Source organism: Littorina saxatilis, linkage group LG3, assembly GCF_037325665.1.
Source record: "Littorina saxatilis isolate snail1 linkage group LG3, US_GU_Lsax_2.0, whole genome shotgun sequence".
NCBI lineage: Eukaryota > Metazoa > Mollusca > Gastropoda > Littorinimorpha > Littorinidae > Littorina > Littorina saxatilis.
In genome coordinates this window covers 38,968,600-38,988,036 of record NC_090247.1, presented here as the reverse complement: position 1 = coordinate 38,988,036, position 19,437 = coordinate 38,968,600, and the positions used below count along the sequence as shown (strand labels likewise).

Genomic DNA, 19,437 nt, shown 5'->3' with positions numbered 1-19,437 from the left:
CAGCCACTAAATTTGCGTTGACAGTAACTAAGCAACACACACTGACTGTGCCAAGTGTGAGAGAGATTTCCTCCTTTTCAAAGCATGTAATTTGCTAGATTTTCAGTTTTGTTCTTCTCCAACCACACAACTGTAAACCAATTGATGTCCTTACAGATTTCTTTCTTTATTTGGTGTTTAACGTCCTTTTCAACCGTTCAAGGTTATATCGCGACGGGGAAAGGGGGGGGGAGATGGGATAGAGCCACTTGTTAATTGTTTCTTGTTCACAAAAGCACTAATCAAAAAATTGCTCCAGGGGCTTGCAACGTAGTACAATCCAAAATTTTAATAATAAATTTTCATTTAATTAATATACTTACCCAACTCACATATAGCAATTAACTCTAGTTCAGTGCTGGTAACGCTGTACGCGTTCCCCTTGGTAACAAGGGAGACCACCCTAAAAAAGAGTGATCCATCCCATAATATCAGACCGATGTCCGGTCCAACATCCGTATGCGTGCGCATACGCCGCCATTTGTATCATTCGAACGAAGCCCAACTCACTACTTTTTTAGAACCCAATACCACCACAGCGGGGAGGCGGGAGGGTTTAAACGATGTGAGTTGGGTAAGTATATTAATTAAATGAAAATTTATTATTAAAATTTTGGATTAAATTACATATTATTACCCAACTCACATATAGCAGATTGCTACTATAGGTGGTGGGTACTTACCAAAACTAGGCACGCAGGACTTGTCCCGCCGCTACCATGGCAGGCAGCGCGGAGCTTCCATCCTGTCTGACAGAAGCGACGTCTCTGAGGTAATAATTGACGAAGACGTCCTCAGAGCGCCAATACGCAGCTTCCAGTACCTCGGCTAGCTTGCCGGACCGAAGCACTGCCACTGAGGATGCCCAGGCTCTCGCCTCATGGGTTCTAGCCGCGGTGAGAGGCAACACTGCCCTAACATCACCCGACTGCAATTGCCACCAGGCATATGCTAGTTTGATCAGAGTGGAGATCCATTTGGCCAGAGTCACCTTCGCTATATCCTTACACCTAGCCGTGTTTAAAGATATGAAAAGAAGCTTTTGACTTTCTGACCTAACAGGCCGAGTTCGAGACAGGTAACATCGGCAGACCTGTTTACCCCCATAAGTGTTTTGGAGTAATGCTCAGCCCCAAAAATAGTAATCCTGGCACAAAAATAGTAATCATCCAGCATTCGTCGCCAATTACAACGCACATGACAACTGTGTCTGCGAAATGCAATCATGCACACTATATCCATCATTCACAAACAAAACACATCAGTCAGTTTTTGTAGTCATCTTAATTTCAAAGAAGATCACATCAAAAGCACATGCATCACTGATTCTTTTGCTCGTAGTTAGGCCTTTTTCAGTGTGTCAAGCGCTTCTCTACTGTACTTGCGCTTGCCTAATGAATGAGGGCGAGACTTCACCACTAGAATAAGGCTCTCCAGCGTCTCATCAGACAGACATGATCTCTGGTCAGTGCTGTGCTTTTTCACCCCATTTTGCCATTGAAAAAAAACAATGCCAAATTAATAAAAATAAAAAATAAATTTTTTTTACATTTTTTTTATTTATGAAAATCGTAGTCTTGACACGGATAGCGGAATGGCGTATTTTTTGCAGAAAATCGTAATAAATTACGCCAAAATCGTAAGGGTAAACAGGTCTGCATCGGAGAGCTCTCACAGGACAATTTGCAATATCGGGATCTCCAGGAGCCAAAATCTTGCTCAAGGGTGGAATGCGCAAGATTGGGGAAAGCTGGCCAGGTTTCTGGTTTTTCGCGAGAAAGCCGGGAACAAATTTGAGAGAAATGGAACCATCCTTCTCAAGCGCAATATCCTTGTCTAAACCCGACAAAGAGTGCACCTCACTACCTCTCCTCGAAGTAGAGAGAAGCGTTAAAAACACAGTCTTACGCGTCAAATCGGCCAAACTGGCTGACAAAAGAGGCTCGAACTCATCCGAGGCTAAGAAACGTAAGACCAGGAACAAATCCCATGCAGGGAGAAGCGATTTTGAACGAGCTGCTAAAAGGGCAGCCCCCTTAATAACACTAGCGATAACCCCTCCGAGCGAAATTTTGTGGCCCAATTGCGCGAGGGTCGAAGAGATCGCCGACCTCCGGACCCTAATAGAAGAGGGAGAAGCCCCCTGATCAGCCAACCAAGACAGATGGTTGGCTACATGAATAGACCTAGGTGAAAGAGGTTTAACCCCGTTAAGCGCGCACCACCTAGACCAAGAGGCCCAGTGCGATGAGTAAACCGAAGAAGTCGATTTTCTATGTGCATGTCCAACGAATCTCAGAGTAGGGGAAGAGGCCCCTGCCCTACGCAAAGCGCTTCGGACAGAATCCACGCGTGAAGGGCCAGGATCTGTGGGTTCTCGTGCTGAACGCCTGACCGAGGCTGCACGAGATCTCCTCTTTTCAGGGCGAGAGGGATCGGGGGCCGAACTGCTAGACGCAGTAGGTCGGGAAACCAGTGCTGGCTTGGCCACAGAGGAGCGACCAGAACCAGCGCTGGTTTCTCCAAGTCCACTTTCCTGAGGACTTTGCCTAAGAGGCAGAACGGAGGGAAGGCATACGCCGGAAGATCTGACCAATCCACTTCCAGAGCATTCACCTTCCAGGCCAGAGGATCCGGGAAGGGGGACACAAAGAGAGGAAGTCTCGCCGAAAACCTCGTCGCAAAGAGATCTATCTTGGGCTTGTCGATCTGCGACCAAAGCCGCTGCAAAGACTGGTGAGTGAGAGTCCACTCGGAATGAACAATCCTGTCCCCTCTGCTCAAAGTGTCTGCAAGGACGTTCAGACTGCCCTTCAAGTACACCGCTGACAACAGAATGTGCTGGGCGTGACACCACTTGAGAATGCGACATGCAATGTCGGAAAGACTGTGAGACCGAGTCCCCCCCTGCTTGTTCACATACGACGCCACAGACATGTTGTCGGTGTGAAGACGTACATGACTGCCCTCCAGGAAAGGCTTGAACGCTAGAAGCGCCAGGGAAACGGCCTCCAACTCCAGTACATTGATATGTAGGGAGGCCTGAGAGCAATCCCAAACTCCCGAAACCATGTGCTCGTCCAGATGAGCACCCCACCCCGTCAGAGATGCGTCCGTAAACAACTCTCTCTCCGGCGGTGGACGAACAATGGGAACACCCCGGAACAAATCCGGAAGAAGCCAAACACCTGTGGTCTGCTGAAACCAAGTTCCCAGTGCGATCGGAACACTCCAGTCCTGGGATGTCTGATCCCACCTTGACTGCAGGGAGGCCTGAAAAGGCCTTTTGTGAACCCTGCCCAACGGAATGAGGGTAGCCATGGATTCCATCTGACCCAGAACCGAAGTTAGAACCCTTGCACTGGCGTGATTCTCTCCGTAGAGAGACCGAATCAGACCCTGAAGCTTGTCGATCCGCCTTTGAGACGGACGGACAGACCACCGAAGTGTGTCGAATTCCATGCCCAGGTAAGTAAACGTCTGGGATGGTTCCAACTCGGATTTTGTCAGGTTGACAGAGAACCCCAGCTGTGCCGCCCGGCTCAGCACCCTGTGCGTATGAGCCTCGCAAAGCCCCCTGTTCTGGTGAAGGATTAACCAATCGTCCAGGTATGCTCTGAGACGGATGCCTTCCTGTCTCACAAGAGCGCAAAGCTGCCTGACCACAATCGTGAAAATCCACGGAGCTAAAGACAGGCCGAACGGCAGAGCCCTGAACTGGTAAGCTTTGCCGCCCCAAGGGAAGCGAAGCCACTTCCTGTCCGAGACATGTATGAGGACGTGAAAGTAAGCGTCTGTAAGATCGATCGACGTTGCCCAATCTCCCGGCCGTAAGGCCTCCCGAACCGAAGTTGGAGTTTCCATGGTAAACTTGATTACTCTCAGAAACTTGTTCAAAGGAGAAAGATCTAACACCGGCCTCCACGCCCCCGAGGCTTTCGGCACTACGAAAAGTCTGCCGTAAAACCCCGGGGACCGCGCGTCCAAGACCTCCTCTATAGCTCCCTTGAGCAGCAGAGCCGAGACCTCTCCCTGGACCGCGTTCCGTGCCACCAAATCCTTTGGCGCCCTGCAGGGCGGGATTATCCTGACCAGGGGAGCCTTCTGCCCTGACCAGAGAAGCCGGAACCCCGAACACACTATCCCAGTGACCCACTTGCTGGCCACCAGTTGCAGCCAGGAAGAAAGGGCCCTGGACGGGCCGCCCGCTACAACTAGCGCGGGAGCCACCGGGATGTGTTGTTCGGGGAAGTTTCATTGGGGGTGAGGCTTACGCCCCGACCCCCTGGAACCCCCGAAAGACTGACCCCTCTTAGGGTATGGAGCTCCACACCCCCTACCCCTGGAGGAGAATGACTGTTTCTGGGCCTTCCCACCACCTGACGAGGACGTCTGAGGCTTAGCAGAAGAAAACGCCTGAGTCTGAGACTTGCCCTGAGGCTTCTGGAAGCCCTGTGAAGCCAAACGCGCGATCGCTACATCCCGCGCGTCCTGCGTCTCTTTCTGGAGGGCATCAAGAGACGCCTGCCCTAAGAGAGAACCCTCAGCAAAAGGGGAGACCTTCAGCCTCTCAATGGTCGCGGTGTCCCGAAATCTGGACCCCGACAAGAAGGCTGACCTCCTTGAATGCACTGCGTGAGTATACAGCCGGGCAGACAAAGCAACCTGTTCTCCAGTCACCTTGCCCAGAGTAGCCAGCAGTGTCGAAACATCTGTCGGCGACGCATCAAACCGAAATTCAAAAGGATCAAGAGATGTGGCAATCGATCTGGACAAAGACCTTTGCAGAGACTCCGACACGGACGTGAGTTCCAGCAAAGACCTTCCAACTTCCTCCACAGCTGCGAGAGAACCGTCAGTACATGGGACAACTCTATCCCTACTGTACCCGTCTTCTCTCAAAGCAGCGAGTTCCGGCGTCACCGGAAGTGCCCCTGACGGCAGAGCAAAAGTGTCAATCAGATTCATAGGATAAGGGTTAAGCTTGAACTTCGGAACACCGGAAGCAGCTCGAGCCCCAAGCTGAGCCAGCCAAGAGACAACGTCTTCCGGGGCCTCGCCGTGCTGAACCAACAACGGCACCGCCGGTTTGCGTTTACCACACAAGACGTTAGCCATCTCATAGGCAATAGTTGACGATTCCCGGAAGCGGAAGCGAGGCCGTTGCTCCTGTGCACTCCGGAAATCGTCAAAAGCAGAACGAGGTGGGTGAAGCTGAGCCTTGTCCTTCACCACCCCTTCCGGAAAGTATCTGAACGCCGTTTCCGCCGCCAGCGCCACTGCGGCTGACAGCTTCACGGGCAAATTCAGTTGGGAATCCTCTACCACTGAGGCATCCCCGTCTTCCGCCCTACACTCCGACTCGAGATCAAGCTCGGAGCCAGGAGGCAGAACATCAGATAGTTTATCGTCGGCAGAACCGACCACTTCCTGCCCCCCGGGCGGAAGAGGACTAAAACGGTCCCCGATATTCTCATAAAGAGACGTACGGAGGCGTTCGTCCTTTCGCTGCTCATAAGAACTCTCACGACATCCAACGCCAGAGAGAGCCCCCTGAGCTCGCACACCGGCAAGCGGTGTAGACATACCTTGTACTGGTGTCACATTCAGAAGAGACACCAACTTGGTACTCCCATCCTGCGAAGCATGGACATCCGCCCGAGTCACAGTCGCCGAAGGCTTAGCGGAAGTCGAAGCCGGAACTGCAGGAGACTGCCGTAACTGTGCTAAGGAGAGAACATCAGAAACACCCGACGGAAGCGCACGTAATTCCTCCCGAGTGGAAGATAATTCCGACGCTAATGTCGAAACTTGAGCGCTCAAAGTCAACAATAAAGACGCAACTTCAGCTGGCGCTAACCCAGGGCAGCCATCTGAAGTTGAAGCAGAAGCAGAAGCAGAAGAAGCTTTGCCCGAACCACTCTTGCCAGAACGTAAACAAGCCTGACCGGAAGTTAAACTGACGTCTGCTAACACGGGAGATTTAACAGAAGTTGAATCAGAAGAAACAGACGCGGATTTTCCTGCGCCCTTCTCTCTCCTCGAGCTTCGTTTTGGAGGCGTATCGTCAGGTACCTGCCTCGAACTAGGCTTCCTTTTAGCGCTATCAACAAGCGCAGCCTCCGCCATAGCGAAAGAACTCACGAAAAATTTCAAAGAAAAACAATTTCAGAAAAATTTCACAAGTACAAAACGAGCGACGAAAAACGTCGCTAAAGTTATAACAAAACGGAAAGATCTCACCACACAGCGTAGGTAAAGGTGAAAAGTTAGGCGACGACCAAGGGGAGATGCCAAAGCCAAAGACTATGGCAAAATGCTGAAGACAGCAGGAGCGTACATCAGGAGCGTCCTTCCCAGTTGAACCGCTGAGAGAGAATGATACAAATGGCGGCGTATGCGCACGCATACGGATGTTGGACCGGACATCGGTCTGATATTATGGGATGGATCACTCTTTTTTAGGGTGGTCTCCCTTGTTACCAAGGGGAACGCGTACAGCGTTACCAGCACTGAACTAGAGTTAATTGCTATATGTGAGTTGGGTAATAATATGTAATTTAATATCGTCGCTGTCGTGCGCTAACCGTGTAACTGACAAAATATGACAAAAATGTTTTTTCATCTCAAACCCTAATCACAGACTTCACACATGTCTTCTATAAATATCTTGTGTCTGCGACCAATGAAAATGCTCTAATTTGTCACATGTTGTAAACGCATTTACTGGAAATCCTGTTTTCTCGGACACGCTAACCGTGTATGTGCATGAGAGTTCGTTAGGAGTGCCACTTACACGGTTAGGCTCTCTCTCTCTTGACATATATGTGCCACTTACACGGTTAGCTCTCTCTCTACCCGTGTAACTTCAGTCAGATTTTCTGTCGTCAAGCGTGTAACTGAAATAGTACGAACATTTTAGATAGTTTGCATTTTTTTTTTATTATATCACATGTTTACACATAGGTAAAGCATAAGAAACAAGTTCATGTCAAATGTGGGATGACGTTGCAGCCGTCGACAATGCGTTTTTTGAGGCTCCTGTAAAATCACTGATTCTGCAGTTGCACGGTTAGCGCACTTTCTTTCTTTCTTTATTTGGTGTTTAACGTCGTTTTCAACCACGAAGGTTATATCGCGACGGGGAAAGGGGGGAGATGGGATAGAGCCACTTGTTAATTGTTTCTTGTTCACAAAAGCACTAATCAAAAAATTGCTCCAGGGGCTTGCAACGTAGTACAATATATGACCTTACTGGGAGAATGCAAGTTTCCAGTACAAAGGACTTAAAATTTCTTACATACTGCTTGACTAAAATCTTTACAAACATTGACTATATTCTATACAAGAAACACTTAACAAGGGTAAAAGAAGAAACAGAATCCGTTAGTCGCCTCTTACGACATGCTGGGGAGCATCGGGTAAATTCTTCCCCCTAACCCGCGGGGGGTGTCCTTACAGATCCTTCAGAATGCAAACGAAATCACTGTGTCAGTATCAATTATTATCACAACAAGTCCACTCGCACTCTCATGATTAGTTCACATAAACTTGGATTCAGCACAAACCAGGATCCCTAAATATTCAAGAGAGTAGTCTAAGACACAAACTGTTAATGTTTTTATACGATGGAATCACCTGCTCCATCAAATATTTTCATTTCAAACACAATAAACTGAGCACATGGCTGGGCAATTGATTAGTACAACACTGCACAAAACACAGCAATATGACACACAACAGGTGTTCAAACTCTGATGGATTCTCTTGCCTGAGCAACTTTGTTCAGTTCTTATCTAATTTCTTTTTTTCACGTAAATTAGTTTTGCTAGGTACTTTGTGTATGTTTTTGTGTGTCGCTGTCCATCTATCTGCATAGTCCAGAGTGTCAGGCAGAGTGTCAGGCACAGACAGATAAAAAACATTCTTGCTTATTTTAATAATTTTTCCTTCTAACAAAAAAAGGATGCTAGCAACAATGTAAACACAGAGAACACATACTTCCTACATCGGTGCCTTCAAACATGCTTCAATTTACCATACTTCTTTCCACTGTCACCATCCATTTCTTTGTGTTAAAATGTCACTTTTCTTATCAATAGTTCTCTCATACAAGCTAGTCTTTTCTTCTTTTTTTGTAACTATAAACAGCAGAGATCTTGTTAGTAAGCTCTTTTTTTCTTTTTCTTTTTAAAGTAATATACGGGGTGAACTTCATGAACTGGGCATGTCAGATGGTTACTAATAATCCCATGCTGTGAACTGATTCAAAATCTTCCAGAATTAAACCAGAAGTTAACATGCAGGAAAAATCTATCCACATCCAGCATGCCTCTTCTTCTTCTAACTTTTTGTTTCCTATTTGAAAGTACTAAAAAGTGGCTGTAAATTGAACTTTTGGAAAGCTAAAAAAAGTTCCACAGAACTTCAACTGTACGGATACAAGTGCAGGATCTGGATGAAGGGGGAGAGGGGGTTGTTGGAGACAAACTTCACATCAGTGCTCCTAGAATAAACACAACTTTGCTGATCGAGATCTTAAAAATCGGATTTTTTTTTGTTACACGTACAGAGCAATGACCAAACCCCAAAACGCCCAAGAGAAGTGCCATGAACAAAATAACAAAAAATAATTTCCATTTGGAAAAGATTGAACAGCAAACTTCAAATTCACGGAAAGACAGGTGCTCAAGTCATTCAGAGCCAGGCTGTAACTTATAAAGTTAGACATGCTGTCTAAGCATTCATTATTAACTGTATCTGTGAAATGACCACAACATATTGGATTAAACAGACACAATCTGGAAAAATAAACAAAAAACCAGATCAAGCTAACACTGCATACAAAACAAACTAAGAAATAAAGCAAAAATTGGGAATTATCAAAATGCACCCACTCTGAAAACACATCAATTGCTTCCACTCTTGTTGTTAAACTGCAACCTGCAAACACTAGTGGTCAGACGTCTAACAGTAATGCTTCATTTCCAAAAACAGAAACTTTCTCGGCAGGCAGTGCAAGAGTTACCTCCGCAGCGATGCAAAAACTGGTATCTGAGAAGGACGGTTCTTGGAGTTAGGGCTAGGTGCCCTTTGCAGGCTAGGTGCCCTTTGTGGGCTAGGTGCCCTTTCCCTTTGACTAGGGCTGAAAAGGAATTGCACATTACTAAAATGTTATTTAAAACAACTTGATTAAAAATCTAAAAACTTGTTGAGATCATACCAAGCAAAGTCAAGATATAACTGCTCATCATTAAACTGTTTTATTTTAGACAATTAATACTCCGCAAAGCCAAGGCGTATGCAAAGAAATCATTTGATAGAACATACGACAGCCATGACTAATAGTTTACATTTTCGAACAACCCCAAATCAGAAAAATATTGTTGGTTCTGGTTACATAATCTGTACACTCCTGTTGATTAAGACACATGAGAACTGTTAAAAATAATACATGTTGGGAAATATTTTGTTTACATTTTTCCTTTGAATCAAATCATGTAAAAGTTTCGTCCTCATAAATAATCTTTCAAGAACAGAACCCTAAAACTTTACTTTCAACACTTCAAATCACATGAATGCACTGAAATCTATAAATTTATCCACTTCCTCCTCAACACCCTTTCACTGTAAAATTATAATTTGAAAACTCTGTACAAAACAAAGCAAACTTCTGTTTTTTATATGCCAGATTGTGTGAGAGATCATTTTACAAGTGTGCCAAACAGAACCAGTTCTAACTGGAAACCTAACTTTGGCTATGCGAATTAATGGTCACATACATTTTCCTGTACAAATCTCGCAGGAGACGTATTAACACTAACAGCAATTCTGAACCTAAATTTCTAGAACCTAAATTTCTAGAATGCTCATCTCCTATTCTATCAGCAAAGGTTTTGTCCCGCTCAACTGTTGAGTTCTTTTGATTTGCAGTAGCCACTTTGTGACAAAGATGCATCATAAAACAAAAAACTCCTAATCTCCTAAAATAAGTAAATAAATAACTACATAAATAAATAATAAATAAATAAATATGATAGCACAAATTTCTACATTGCTTTCAACTAAAAACAAAATGAACTCGCACAGGTATGTACACTTAATACTCTTTGCAAACGTTAAACTCAAACTCGGAGAAACACTTTCAAACAGGATCAGTTGAAGTCTTTTTAAATTTCACAAATTAAAAGTAATACATGTAGATAGTATATCCTTACAGAACACATACTGTATGTTTCAACAGCAAGATGATTATCTAGCATGCAATGTTAAACTTTGATTTGACAAGAGAGTGTGGTGCAGTATGTAATGAGATAGAGGTACAAATCTTCCCAGTGTAAATGTTTAGAACAGAATGCTTAGAAATTGTATGTATTTCATTATGATCTTTCAGAATGTTCATTCAATGATATGGACTTATCATTTCTTTAAAAACTTTGTGTGTGCGATAAATATAAGGCTATAAAAATGAAATTCCCATGCTGTTTGTCAGGCAAAAAACTTTAACTGTCTTAATCCTCTAACATTAAAGTAAGTTCTGCTTGCAATGCTAGAGAGAGAGAGAAAGAAAAAACATGAACAGTATTCTACAATGAAGGATTTTGCTCCTAGATTTTTTCTCTCTGTCCTTTTACTGCCAAAACAAAAACCGTCCATGCTAACTTTTATCAAGGTTCTCTTCATTAGTTCATATCCGAAAAATCAGATTACTGAAATAATACGGCAAAGAATGCAGCTACATTTCCAGAAGAATCTCTTCATAGACAGAGCCTTGCAAGTACTGTGTAGAGCAACATTTTAAAAGGATAAAAAGTAGACAGGAAAGAAATCCTGAAAAGGAATTGTTTGTGGTTGTGCGATTCATGCAAGGATTATATGACACAAAGTATAAGACTAACAGGATTTGTATACAGAATAAGGTGTCACCCGTACAGGTAAGCATACAGCATTTACAGTATCTTGTTACATCGAGCACATTTATACAATGCTTTACATGACAAAATCAATTACTGTAGTTAATTACAACAGTGCAAGTGCATGTACACATGCAGGTATGGACATATAATGGAAGTGTACATTGTGCTGTGGGTTTTTTTCTTCTTCAATATTTCAGGAACAAGCAAAGGATTCTGATCATCCAGAAATAAGCCAGAAACACTTCCCACCCTCCCTCAATTACTACTCATGTATGCCTGATTTTACAACTATAAGAGCAGCTACACAGGGCAAACATATAAAAAAAACATCTTTCCAGAATAAAGTGATAAAAAACGCTCGCGCTGGACCCGAGTACTCTTCAGACATTCACACACACACACACACACACACTCTCTCTCTCTCCCTCACTCCTTCTCTCTCTCCCTCTCTCTCTCTCTCTCACAGACTCACACACACACACACACACACACACACACACACACACACACACACTACCACATCTCCATTCTAAAACACGTCACGTTCCAAATCAAAAGACGACATTCTATTTTCTTACGTCACTATTCTTGGTTTACGGTACCATTCGGCGGCTTTGCTACGAGTATGGCATAGTCTTGGTTTGCCGAGACCTTGCACCGTTCTATCAGACTGCCTGGCTGGCTGTTGCACCGCGAATTCCTCCCACCGCCAAGTCGTTTTTTTGTGGTTTATTTCGCATTTAGGTCCCAGGTAACATTATGAAGTTTTAATACGATCAATCGGACCTATTATCAAGTTAGTGTATCAACTTTTGAACGAACTGCGCCCAGTAGTTTCCCAGCAATAAGCTGTTAAGTCGAGACACACACACAGACACACAATTAAAGTCTGCTGGACCCTTGTACTAGCGTACTCGGGGACAAAGATACAATCTTGAGTAACGTACTCACTAGCAGTTGTTTGTTATTGAACTTCAAACGAGAAAGACTCAATTTTTACATCAAGCAATGTCAGTCTTCACAAAGGGTTCAGATTAACATGGATATGTTTAATATATATGAGGGGAACTCCAACTCCTCTAGCATGCAGTTTCTTGATTTGTAGTTGTTTTTATTGGTTGTTGTTTTTATAATGAGTCAAGCACATTCCAGGAAAACTTTTCCAAACTGATACCCTGATAATGTTTCAAAATCCAGAATCAAAAATGAAACGGTAAGGTAATTTAGGAAAAATTGTTACTGTGCACAGAACCACACTTACACAGTTGTCCATTTATGAAAATACAGCTCTCTGGAATTGTTCTGATCCCTATAGTTATTAGTATAACATGCAGTTACAAATGCCACCATCATGTGTTGCAACCCATACTTGCACGGAAGTCAGACAGCAAGGTACACCCAGAAAAGCCGGCAAGGGATTGAGATGAACAGTGCGAAACAAGAGAGTGCTGCCAGATACAGTGTATAAAATACACTTTCAGATATAGAAGTAGTGATTTGGCTTTGTGCGACACGTGATAACTGATATGATCTTTTGTGCGGATAACTTGACACCTGGACTTGTGGAAAGGTGTGGGAGAACTGCTACTGCCGCTGTTCAAATATTATAAGGAAACTTTTTAATGAAACAATCGATAAAACTATCATCAAGGAAGTATGTAACCATAATGAAAATATATCAGTCATGCATCACAGTATTTTCTGGTGAAATTGTCTCTTTTGAAAACACTCAGGCTGCTGTTTTTGTAGCTGTTGTAACTGATTTAGTTAAACAACGTGTTACATGTATGCACAGCAGTTAAACACATGCACAAACGGAGGGGCAAAAAAACACAACAAGGAAACGGTTGGTTGTTTCTATCCAGTAAGATTTATAAACGCAAGCATAAAAGTTAACCTTTGCCGGATGCCGCTTTTGACTACACACTCCCGACGATGCGGGTTTGTCTGAACCCATACATTTGAAAGAGGGTTTTTACCGTTTATTCCTCTAACGACGATGCGGGTTTGTCTGAACCCATACATTTGAAAGAGGGTTTTTACCGTTTATTCCTCTAACGACGATGCGGGTTTGTCTGAACCCATACATTTGAAAGAGGGTTTTTACCGTTTATTCCTCTAACGACGATGCGGGTTTGTCTGAACCCATACATTTGAAAGAGGGTTTTTATCGTTTATTTCTCTAACGACGGGGTGGGTTCAGGGAAACCCACAGCGCTACTTCAGTGGTTGCATCGAGTTTCTCCCTTCACCGACCTCTTGCAGGGGAGGGAGAGGGGGAGGGAGAGACTGAGAGAGACTGAGAGACTAAGAAAGAGAGAGAGAGAGAGAGAGAGAGAGAGAGAGAGAGACTAAGAAAGAGAGAGAGAGAGAGACTAAGAAAGAGAGAGAGAGAGACTAAGAAAGAGAGAGAGACTAAGAAAGAGAGAGAGAGAGAGACTAAGAAAGAGAGAGAGAGAGAGTCTAAGAAAGAGAGTGAGAGACTAAGAAAGAGAGAAAGAGAGACTAAGAAAGAGAGAGGGAGACTAAGAAAGAGAGAGAGAGAGAGACTAAGAAAGAGAGAGAGACTAAGAAAGAGAGAGAGAGAGACTAAGAAAGAGAGAGAGACTAAGAAAGAGAGAGAGAGACTAAGAAAGAGAGAGAGACTAAGAAAGAGAGAGAGAGAGACTAAGAAAGAGAGAGAGAGAGAGAGATACTAAGAAAGAGAGAGAGAGAGACTAAGAAAGATAGAGAGAGAGAGACAAATAAAGAGAGAGAGAGAGACAAATAAAGAGAGAGAGAGACTAAGAAAGAGAGAGAGACTAAGAAAGAGAGAGAGAGACTAAGAAAGAGAGAGAGAGAGACTAAGAAAGAGAGAGAGAGAGACTAAGAAAGAGAGAGAGAGAGAGACTAAGAAAGAGAGAGAGGGAGACTAAGAAAGAGAGAGAGACTAAGAAAGAGAGAGAGAGAGACAAAGAAAGAGAGAGAGAGAGACTAAGAAAGAGAGAGAGAGAGACTAAGAAAGAGAGAGAGAGAGACTAAGAAAGAGAGAGAGAGAGACGAAGAAAGAGAGAGAGAGACTAAGAAAGAGAGAGAGAGAGAGAGACTAAAAAAGAGAGAGAGAGACTAAGAAAGAGAGAGAGACTAAGAGAGAGAAAGAGAGACTAAGAAAGAGAGAGAGACTAAGAGAGAGAGAGAGAGAGACTAAGAAAGAGAGAGAGAGACTAAGAGAGAGAGAGAGAGAGAGACTAATAAAGAGAGAGAGAGAGAGAGAGACTAAGAAAGAGAGAGAGAGAGACTAAAAAAGAGAGAGAGAGACTAAGAAAGAGAGAGAGAGAGACTAAGAGAGAGAAAGAGAGACTAAGAAAGAGAGAGAGACTAAGAGAGAGAGAGAGAGAGAGAGACTAAGAAAGAGAGAGAGACTAAGAGAGAGAGAGAGAGACTAAGAAAGAGAGAGAGAGACTAAGAAAGAGAGAGAGAGAGACTAAGAAAGAGAGAGAGAGAGACTAAGAAAGAGAGAGAGAGAGAGACTAAGAAAGAGAGAGAGAGACTAAGAAAGAGAGAGAGAGAGAGACTAAGAAAGAGAGAGAGAGACTAAGAAAGAGAGAGAGAGAGAGAGAGAGAGACTAAGAAAGAGAGAGAGAGAGACTAAGAAAGAGAGAGAGAGAGACTAAGAAAGAGCTAGAGAGAGAGAGAGAGAGACTAAGAAAGAGAGAGAGAGACTAAGAAAGAGAGAGAGAGAGACTAAGAAAGAGAGAGAGAGAGAGACTAAAAAAGAGAGAGAGAGACTAAGAAAGAGAGAGAGAGAGAGACTAAGAAAGAGAGAGAGAAAGAGAGACTAAGAAAGAGAGAGAGACTAAGAGAGAGAGAGAGACTAAGAAAGAGAGAGAGAGACTAAGAGAGAGAGAGAGAGACTAAGAAAGAGAGAGAGACTAAGAAAGAGAGAGAGAGACTAAGAAAGAGAGAGAGACTAAGAAAGAGAGAGAGCGAGAGACTAAGAAAGAGAGAGAGAGAGACTAAGAGAGAAAGAGACTAAGAAAGAGAGAGAGAGAGACTAAGAAAGAGAGAGAGAGACTAAGAAAGAGAGACAGAGAGAGAGACTAAGAGAGACAGAGAGAGAGACAGAGAGAGAGAGACAGACAGAGAGACAGACAGAGAGAGAGACAGACAGAGAGAGAGAGACAGACAGACAATCAGATAGACAGACAGTCAGATAGACGGATAGACAGACAGACAGACAGACAGAGCAACTGACAACAGACATACAGACAGAGAGATACGGACAGACAAACAGAGAGACAGACAGTCTCTTGGAGACAAACAGGCAGACAGACACTGTTCCGCCGCTTTGGTAATTATGGGTGTAGCAGAACCCGCGCCGTCGGCAGAGGGATAGTTACAATCACTACTACTCTTTAAAAGTATGGGTATGTGTGAACCCGCGCCATCGGTAGTGTTTATGTAAATTATCATAATCAATTAATTCTGATGTTTTGTCATGTACACACTAAAAATTTGCAGACAGAGAGCAAATTAGGTGTGTGAGAGATACTTAAAATTTCAAAACGATACCTTTAATGGTTCCAGAGTTACAATGATTTTAGTGTGTCTCTGGGTACAGGTGAACCCAGGAAGCACGGCAAAGGTTAAGCAACTGCCTGGCACAAAACCACAAATTACGAACCATACCAACAACCATGCACAAACTATGGTACAAACTACCATCGAACAGTTGCACAATGTCAATTCTTTTCTTCAACACCAAAAATTAGAGAAAAAACATCTACCTATTGCCGAAGGAGTGCAAACCACCGCCAGATACAGGCAGATCGTCAAAGAAGGAGTCATCATCATCACCACCACCCAGTAGGTCGTCTAAGGGATTGCTGCTGCTACTGTTGCGGTTGTTTTTACTGACAGGAGGCGGTGTGCTGGGCAAAGGAGGGGCGCTCTTCTCCAAGTTTTTCTGGTTTTTGGCTTCTACCGAGTTGAGGGATGGCCCACCAGTCTACAGGAAAATCAGAGATACAAATTAAGTTCAATTGTTCATTTTGAACTATTCATCAGATTCATTAAAAAACCATAAAATCAGTCAAATACTGCCCTTCATCAGTCCTATTCATACTGCTAAAAAGTATATCTTCTTCTTCTGCATCAGAATAAACAAAGATTGAGTGAAAAACCCATGAATGTCCCTTTGGTATGCACCATATATACACTTGTTCAGAGATGCCTTCATGAATGACCACTATTTTCAAGCTTTCACCTTCATTATTGTATCTTCTGGTTTTAACAGACATCAGCGGCACAAAACAAAAACCACAAAGGACAAATTAACCTCATTAAAAATAAGTGCCATTCCCAAAGACTTGCCAACATAATAAAGCATATTCCCAGCTCCCATCAACATTGTCCTCCTTCGTTCACTTCACATTTTTTTAATTATTATTATTTTTTTTAGTTCATTTCCAGTCGATGTCTCTAATAGGTTTAGAGAATGTCCAGGATGTAAAGAAACATCCCCATCATTGCCAGTCTTGCTAGATTGTTGAAAAATGCTCTGGTCCTTACCTTGGCTGATGAGTTTGAGGACATATCCTGTTTCCGATGGGAAGGGGAGAGGATGCTTTCCACATCCCCAGAAACAACTGAACGACACTGCAGAAACAGCCGCTTGTACATGCCAAGGAACTCATCAAAGTCTATACCTGCAAGGGAAAGGATAGAGTTGTAAGTCTTGAACTAATCAACAACTTGTTAACAGGTTACAAGTGAAATATGAACAGGTTACAAGTGAAATATGAACATGTTACAAGTAAGATACAAGTACATAAAATAATACAACTATGTATGACACACAAAAGGACATGACAGCAGCTACAGTGAATAATTATCTCCTTGAAACATTAGCACATTGAACCAATAGCTTTCACTGAGAAACACTGAAGTATGGTGACTTATCTTTAATAACATTATATTATTACTATTATATGTACCATCATTATGCTTGTGATGATTATCATCATTATGATTATTTGTATCCTTCTTTACACATAGTTTCTGAATTATGCTGCCAGATGCAGAGATTTGTGCACGCGTCAAATAAATGTGGCGTGTTAATTGTTTTGTTCCACACATTCATTTTTCCTAGGTTTCAACTAAACAGAAATGCACTACCTTCACATTATTTACCTGTCTATGCATGCAGACTTTTGCAATAAGGGAATTAATGTGTAGGAGTCTTCAATCTTATTCTGTGACAAGAGATGGTACTAGGTTTTTTTTAATCGCATTATCTGCAAACCTGGTGGTACACATGTACATCAAACATGTTTATTCTATGTTCTCGATCCTTTACATAACATTGTTGATTTTTTGCAGTAATTTCTTGGCTAGTTTGACAGTGAGATTCACAGAGAAAGACATGCAAATTCATGCACAATGTTACATGCATCACAAGGTCCTTGTGCTACTTTTTTCCCGAACTTAAGCTCCAGCTTTTGTCCTCTTTCTTCAGTTCTTAAGTCGGAATTTTAATAATGAACTCTTCAGGGAAAATACAAGATGAAGGAGGTTTTAAATGAGACCTCATGCCAACTCTATATGTTTATTGTTAGCTTTATTACTTCAAAACCATGCGCTTAAGAATGGAGGATGCTTTGGGATAATTCTTGTTGAGCGAAAGTAGCTGCACAAGCAACAGGCATCAGAAACAATATGTCTTCCAATGGAGTGCATGGGTCAAACTGCATTTTCACTGTAGGATAGTATACTTTGAAATACAAACTTTCAAAGTATCATGCTCATACATCATTGTTTAGTCCACTCACAGCCTCAAACCTATTTAACTTACTTAATAATACGGTAACTTAAGAAGACAGTGCAGAAAACTGTGTACAATTGTAAGAACAAAACAAGAGGCGAAGCCTTCAAGGCTCACGTAAGAAATCGACAAACAGTAACACAAACTCAATCACTCCGTCACACATACACACACACACACACAGTAAACATACGTGACACTGTGCAAGAAAGCGAGACACTGGATCTAGATCTGAATGGCCGATTTCGAAGAAAAAAATAGTCTCGGCCCGCTCGGCAAAATAACAATGACCGAGACTTTCAGTAATTCCTTCGCGTGACGTCTAACCCTCTTACGTCATAATGTGACGTCTTCAAATGTTGTGACGTCTTCAAATGTTAAAGTTTCTACCACAGACATACATACATACGCACGCACGCACGCACGCACAGACAGACAAAAGTTAGCATCGCATAGGCTACACTTACGTGAGCCAACAAAGACCATTATCCCATTGACTTTTTACAAAATGTAAGGCTTCTTTTTAAGCCTACTGTCTATATGATACTTACCGAGACAGTACTATTCTTGCACTATTCTTGCACATTATCTATTATAGGCCGAAAAAATTGGACAAAACGCTGAGTGGGTACAATTATCTCCCATAACCATGCGCCACCGTGGATCCCAAGCACTGTCCGAGTGCTTCCCCCTTACAGGATGTAGGTGGCGCGTCCTCTTTCTTTATGAGCTGCAGACCCTCAAAAAGCCCATAACATATCAAGAGGGGAGGCGGGAGGGAAACTCTAATAGTACTGTCTCGGTAAGTATCATATAGACAGTAGGCTTAAAAAGAAGCCTTACAGTCAATATAACACTTACCTCGACAGTACTATTCTTGCACAGAATACCAGAGTGGTGTGAGGGTGATATGTAGAGTATTAAACTCCTTAATCAAAATCACTTAAATCCAAGGATTAAGATACCCAGGCAATTTTCGAACAGTACTACCGTAAAAGAAAATATACCCAAGAAAAATACCTTAGACTGACGTGACCATGCTGGCAACCACTGCTTTGGCAATGCCATACGACTCAGGTCAAGCCTGAGACTGGAAAAGTCTCGCATATAGTGGTTAATAAACGTGGCTGGAGTCTTCCAGAACGCGACCGCCATTATGCTTTGGAGCGAGGCACCCCGCACGTGCGCCAACGAGGAGCCGATAGCCCGAATCTCGTGTGCCCTGATGTCAGGGACCACATCCACTTGAGCATGAACATAAGCCTGTTTGATAAGCAAGGTCAGCCAACGAGCTAAAGTTTGTCTAGAAATATCCGATTGGTACTTCGGATTAAGCGAGACAAACAGTGACCGCTTAGAAGACCGAAAGCTACGTGTTCTATCCAGGTACACTCTAAGGGCACGTACTGGGCAGAGGAAGCGATCAGGGTCATCATGTTCAAGAGTGGGAGCCAAGGCTTGAATGACTACTGGTTTGGACAACTCCGAGGCATTCTGATTCTTGGCTCGAAAGTCTGGTAGGAAAGCCAACGTCACCTGATGTGTGGTGAACTCAATGTCAAATTCCAGGCCACTCAAAGCTTGAATACCACTGAGTCTACGGCAAGTGGCTAAAGCGATGAGGAACACAGTCTTAAAAGTCAGTAACTTGATACTAATGCCTGCCAGGGGTTCAAACTC

General features: G+C 43.3%; 1 protein-coding gene across 3 annotated transcripts in view; it reads right to left on the bottom strand.

Moving 5' to 3' along the window:
• Positions 1-19,437, bottom strand: part of LOC138962329 (centrosomal protein 43-like) — a 43,884-nt gene that overhangs the window by 6,490 nt on the left and 17,957 nt on the right. The window contains exons 9-12 of one of the 3 annotated variants that reach the window (XM_070334104.1): positions 16,506-16,642; positions 15,722-15,942; positions 12,510-12,548; positions 9,068-9,184 (exon numbers count right to left, since the gene is read on the bottom strand). In XM_070334104.1, coding sequence (XP_070190205.1) covers positions 9,068-9,184; positions 12,510-12,548; positions 15,722-15,942; positions 16,506-16,642 — 514 coding nt within the window. The remainder of the gene's footprint in view (positions 1-9,067; positions 9,185-12,509; positions 12,549-15,721; positions 15,943-16,505; positions 16,643-19,437) is intronic. The other 2 variants (XM_070334105.1, XM_070334106.1) reach the window with 2 other exon arrangements.